This window comes from Pecten maximus, unplaced genomic scaffold (genome assembly GCF_902652985.1).
Source record: "Pecten maximus unplaced genomic scaffold, xPecMax1.1, whole genome shotgun sequence".
Classification (NCBI taxonomy): domain Eukaryota; kingdom Metazoa; phylum Mollusca; class Bivalvia; order Pectinida; family Pectinidae; genus Pecten; species Pecten maximus.
In genome coordinates, this window is record NW_022981985.1 from 1 (window position 1) to 6,170 (window position 6,170).

The 6,170-nt window shown below is 33.3% G+C and overlaps 1 protein-coding gene across 1 annotated transcript; it reads left to right on the forward strand.

Moving 5' to 3' along the window:
* The first annotated feature begins 182 nt into the window (after positions 1-182).
* LOC117320326 (group XIIA secretory phospholipase A2-like) lies at positions 183-5,175 on the forward strand. Its single transcript, XM_033874933.1, has 4 exons — positions 183-414; positions 1,811-1,881; positions 2,542-2,707; positions 3,993-5,175. The coding sequence occupies exons 1-4, from the start codon at positions 210-212 to the stop codon at positions 4,157-4,159; spliced, it is 609 nt and encodes a 202-aa protein (XP_033730824.1). The 5' UTR covers positions 183-209; the 3' UTR covers positions 4,160-5,175.
* The last annotated feature ends 995 nt before the right edge of the window (positions 5,176-6,170 follow it).

Below are 6,170 nucleotides of genomic sequence, written 5' to 3' on the forward strand. Positions count from 1 at the left end.
TAAAAAAAATATAATATAATTAAGATATAATCATTTACGCCAAATAACCCAATCGTGCGTAACGTTAATTAGGTCGAATGGTAATAATTTCGTGGCCAATGAAATTGAGAAACGTAGACAATCACCAATGCGTTTTGTTTTGGTGCTGTTATATACAGGGATTTTCAAGGTTAGTCGTGACCCCGATGTTGTTTATGTTTTGACACACGATGGCGTCTGTAGTGACCCTAACATGTACAATTCTCACTGTCTTTATCGCCATGCGGACTGTTCACGCAGCTAAAAACCTAGATTTAGACCTGGGGTTTAATGGAAATGGCGACGACGACTTCATGTCATCTCTTGGGTCGATGGTTGATTCGTTAGCAGGAGCATTCGAGGACGGCAAAGAATGTAAATACAGCTGCCCTAACGGTAAGTGCAAGTGTACTAATAACTAGGAGTGGTGATTTGTATGTGCTACTACAGGTAGGCCTGACTAATTAACTGAATCTTCTCTATTCCTTCCTTTCGCTTTGTCCACAAGGGCAGGTCTAGTCTTACACAAGAAATAGGCACACTTATATATAATACATGTGTCTATACCGGTATAACAGGTATATATATACACTATATAACCTCGTATTTCTTACCCAAAGTACCTGTGACCGGTATACTGAACATATACAAGTATATGTATTAATATTAGGTATTTCTGGCTATTTTTTTTTTAAACAAGACATCTCCATGTGATCACCGTCAGTATGTAAAATGTATAGCACAGAAATAGTATGTTGGTGCATTTTACACGCTGTACTTGTATTGCCTTAGGGAAGTGCCAGGCAAGGACACGAATTAACATGTACAGTACATGTACATTGTGGGAATGATAAACACTATATTTAACACTATATCCGCATATTCCCAGTTTCCTCTGGTCTAGGTGTATACCAGGATCTGGTGTCAGGGACAGAAGAAATGCAGGCTAACCCATAGCTATAGTCACGTAGCAGAACTGGAATGGCACGGCTGAACACTAGTGGCCAGGTAGCTCAAATTGTATGCGCATCCATGTCTAGAGTCCGGAAGGTCCCCAGGTAGCTCAAATTGTATGCGCATCCATGTCTAGAGTCCGGAAGGTCCCAAGTTCGAGTCCCTGTCTAGTCATTGAATTTTTCCTTTCCTGTTATGGTTATAAAAATGTACAGTTGAGTGTAGACTAAAGATTACACAAAGTGCACTCCGGGTGTTAAGCTAGGTATACCAACCAGACTTCAGTCAGTCTATCTAGACAAATTGTCTCTATAGCTCTATATGGAATCAAGTCACTATAAATTGTCTAAGCTACACATATATACATGTACCTACAAATGTATATACTACAGCAGGCACCATGCAATTTAAAGGAATATGGCATCACTTACATTTGTCAAACATTTGGTTAATATAATTTTAGATTATTAAAATGTGTTTAATTGATCTTATTAAACATTACTGATTCTTTGAATAATTAAGTCTTGAATAATGATAGTATAATAATTTGGGCATGAGTGATAAATGAAGAAAATACTTATTTTCAATTTGGGTCCATTTTTCATCAAGTTCGCTAGCCAAGGGCGTTCAATATGATATACTCTAGCTCATTTTCACTCTTGGCTAGCTAAGTTGATTTTCCATATGATTATATGACTGTGGTTATCCTCTCAGAGTTAAGACCACTTTATATACTTCCACCAGCCAAAAAGAGTAATTAATGTATTGTGCCACAATTGCTGTGACATAAATAAAGTTTATAGTAAATGCAATTTTTCTTTATTTCTTTTGTTTGTAGCCAAACAAGTCACCAAGCCGAGAAAAGACCATGTTCCTACAAGTAATGGTTGTGGTTCCTATGGGATGGTGGTATGTATAAATAGACCAGTGCTAATTACTATATCCCACTTCATATGTAGGTAAATTATGTAATATATCTATTTCAATTGTTTTAATACCTACATGGATTTGTAGATTAAAAACAATGTAAACAATAGACTGTATTGATTATGTAATACATAATAATAATAATCATGTAGGTGATGGTTTAGTAGGTAAAAGACAAGAGTTATTTCCCCTTGCCTTAATTACAAAAAAACTTTTACGACTAATCGGACTTCCAACATTATTCTATTTTTTCCATGTCTTTCTAAATTAATTTCCTGTTATTTAAGAAAAAAATCTTTATTTAAAGTATAGGTTACATGCATTTTTTGGGAGTTTGAACGCTTTAAAAATATTCCCATTGAGATATCAATTTGTTTTTATGGAGTCGTTTACGCCTGCCATGTTGCAATCACCTACTAGTCGTGATGTCGCAACCTCTAACTTTCATTCTATTTTTAGGCTTGATTTGCATAATATACATATAATACTGCTGGTATGCATGCTCATTCACTCTCAGCTAAATTATCTTTAAATAATAATAATGTATTAAAATGTGCTAAGGCTGAAACATCTTTCCATATCTTTTCCAACGAAGTAAACGATTCAACATATTGTAGTCTTTTTTTACGTTTTTGTTTATAGTTAAACACGGAAAAGCTTCCCAAGATGACCAAGTGTTGCGACAGCCATGATATCTGCTATGATACATGTAACACTAACAAAGAAAGCTGTGACCGCATCTTCAAGCAGTGTTTAGAGGTTATGTGCAGTGACCTAGCTGGCAGTTTATCTCGAGAGGAATTTGAAGGTATGTTTAAAATAATGAAATGAACCAGAATGTAAAATAAGGAAATTAAAAAAAAAAGTCCTTAGAGCAGAGGTTTTGTTAGTAACCTCACATAAAACTTCAGAAAAATGATGAGTAAGATGTTTGATTTGTGGTTAGATGCCATGCAACAGGCCTAGCTTATGTTGTTCAATTATGTAGCCACAAGCTACACTGCACACCATACAACAGGCTCAGCTTATGTGGTTGAAAGAGGTAGCCACCAGCTACACCATGCAACAGGCCTAGCTTATGTTGTTCAGTGAGGTAGCCACCAGCTACACCATGCAACAGGCTCAGCTTATGTTGTTTGGTGAGATAGTCACCAGCTACACCATACAACAGGCCCTGCTTATTGTCCAGTGAGGTAGCCACCAGCTACATCATACAACAGGCCAAGCTTATGTTGTGGAGTGAGGTAGCCACCAGCTACACCATGCAACAGGCCCAGCTTATGTTGTTCAATAAGGTAGCCACCAGCTACTATTTTAATAGAATATGATATGTGTTACTTATGCATGCACCTATGAAAATACACATTTGTATGAAAACAAAGAAACATAAATGAATTGTACTTGAAAGTACATGGTCAATATTTTGTTCTGATAGCTAGTTTCAAAAGGTTTACAGGTGTTTATTGAAAAAAAAAAAAAAATTCTTGAAGGATATTTCAGACTTTATTTTGCAGTCAAACTTGTTTACGTGCATGTATTTCAAACTCTGATAACTTGAAGACTTTGCTTAAAAAAAACAAAATCAGTTCCAACAGATAAATTTACAAAGGTATTTTCAAAATATACTTGGTTACCTCAAATACTCTGGCTATCTCAAAGTATTTTATTACGCGGTGGCCGAGTGGTAATCGAGGTTAAGGTGTCCCGACACTTTATCACTAGCCCTCCACTTCTTGGTTGCGAGTTTGAAACCTACGTGGGGCAGTTGCCAGGTACTGACCGTAGGCCGGTGGTTTTTCTCTGGGTACTCCAGCTTTCCTCCCAACTCCAAAACCTGGCATGTCCTTAAATGACCCTGGCTGTTAATAGGACGTTAAACAAAAACAAACAAACAAACAAGCTTTTATTACCCCTCTGACTCTAAGATACTGAGGTTGTATCGTATTTTACTTATTTGTTACGTTTTCGTACTATATTTTATTTTAAAATATATAGATATGAGTATATATCATGTTGTAATCGATATTAAAATCTGTAATACATATTTGTAATAAATTTGTTTATTTTATCATCTCCTTCATTAAATGTTACAGGTTGTGAAGCAACAGCAGAATTAATGTACCAAGGCACAGTTGCTTTAGGCTGTGGCAGTTTTAAAGAAGGACAGAAAAATGCTTGTGAATGTGTGAACAAAACCAGCAAAAATGCTCGGGCCAAACAAACAGAAAAATCTCAAACCTTCAAGAATGGCGAACTCTAGTTGATAGACTGTCGAAGGGTAAATGTGAACAATACAAACTATATTTTTTAAGATTGGAAAAAAAACAACTTCTTGCACTTTAGAGTGCCTTATTACAAGTACAATATGTATTGTTTTATATCATTGTCTTAAACAAGTTTGATGATTATTGACAATTTCACAGAATCTCCTTTTTAATCAATTTATGATTATATCAATAATTTTGTTACAATTGAAAATTTACACTAAAATTATGTCATTTTCTTAACTAAGTTTTAGAATAAATGACAATTTTACAAAATTTTATTTTCTGAATTAAATTATAATGATTTTGATAATTTTATTATATTTAAGAATATACAACAGAATTATATTTACACCTCAGAATATATTTCTTTATTGATGTGTTGTGATATATAATATTTTCTTTTGATTAAATTTTATTTACATAATTAACTTTTAAGCTGTTTTCCAAATGATTGTTTGAAATATGCTTTATTTACTTTTGCCAACATATCTATGGATGTTTATATCTTTTGTTCATCAAAATGTTTAATTCATCTATTCAATAGCCTATTATTATGAAAGCTTTTTACTGAATTGTTTTTTTCATAGTGATATTTCTGAATCTCATCTTTTATTATCTGTTGTTGATGGAGATTGCCATTTTTGGTGATATTGTCCCTATAAAGGATGAGGTTGAAAGCAATATTCCAAGTTTTCTTATATATTATGAATGTTTATTTTATACAATTGTACGCAGAAAATAAAATTTCATATTAAAACATATCATGCGGTAGTCAGGTTGTACAGTAGTAACATACTTGCCTGTCACTTGGGTGACCTGGGTTAAATTCCTCAATCAGACGTGGAAAGGCTAAAAAGATGTCACCCGCCTGACCACTTCAGCTTTCTCTGTGAACTCCAGTTTTCTCCCAAACTATGACTTCTCATGTGCTTCCATCCAGGCCAACAATCGTGATTAATATAAGTTGATAAAACTTGTTTTGCAATTGTTGTCAAATGAGTAAAATTTACATATACATTGTACATTCTAAAGATGTAAAAAAAAAAATAGGAAAAAACAACAACACAGTTTAAAGTTGCTTTTTATCAGAAATTTTTAATTATATGCTGACCTTGGTGTTTTAGTTTTCATTTAAGCATCGATGTCATTTTTTAGTTTCATTAGGGTATGACAAAAAAAAAAAATGTTTGCAAACTGTATGAATCAGTGTAGTGGATTCTTACAAAAGTTTGCAAACAATTTTTTGTTCATACCCCTATGAAACTGAAAAATAATTGACATCAGTGCTTCATGTTTTATGTACAATTATACTGATCTTAAAAGGGATTCTTTTTCACAAATCAATAAAAAAACTCAACCAATCAGAAAGCCACATTCTGCGTACAAACACTGGACAATTAATTATAGCTATGTATTACACATGGGCGAACGTGTTCAATATCAATACTTTGAAAATACTTTTCCTGACACATGTTCATTATCTTTAAAAGTAATTTTGGTAACTTTCTCTAATGATTAAAATTCATTCCGTTTTATCACAACAATGTTGTCAGGTTTTTTTTCTGCATACTAACACTGTGATAATTTGTATTGAATTATCTTTTAAATTCTGTGTCTATTTTTTCCCCATTACATGTTACATTTGTATACGTAATTTATTAACCACCATCCTGGTTTTTAAAAGTCTCATTTGTTTGCCTTGTTGCATTAACAAGTACAGTTACCTAACATTGCTCTCAAATTGTTAAATATATATTTGAGTATTTTTTGTGTGTTTTTTTTGTTTTTTTTTGTTGTTGTTGTTTTTTTGGTTTTCTTGGGTTTTTTTGTCCTTTTTTGTGGTACATTTAAATTTATGGTTACCTTTTTTAGGGTACATACCCGCAAAAAAGAATCCTTCATGGAAAAAACATTTTGTAAAACTCAATTCACAACACTGAGTCCTGTGGTGGTGTTATACATGTATACATATAAATTGTCACTATGCATTTTTCTTTTCTTTTT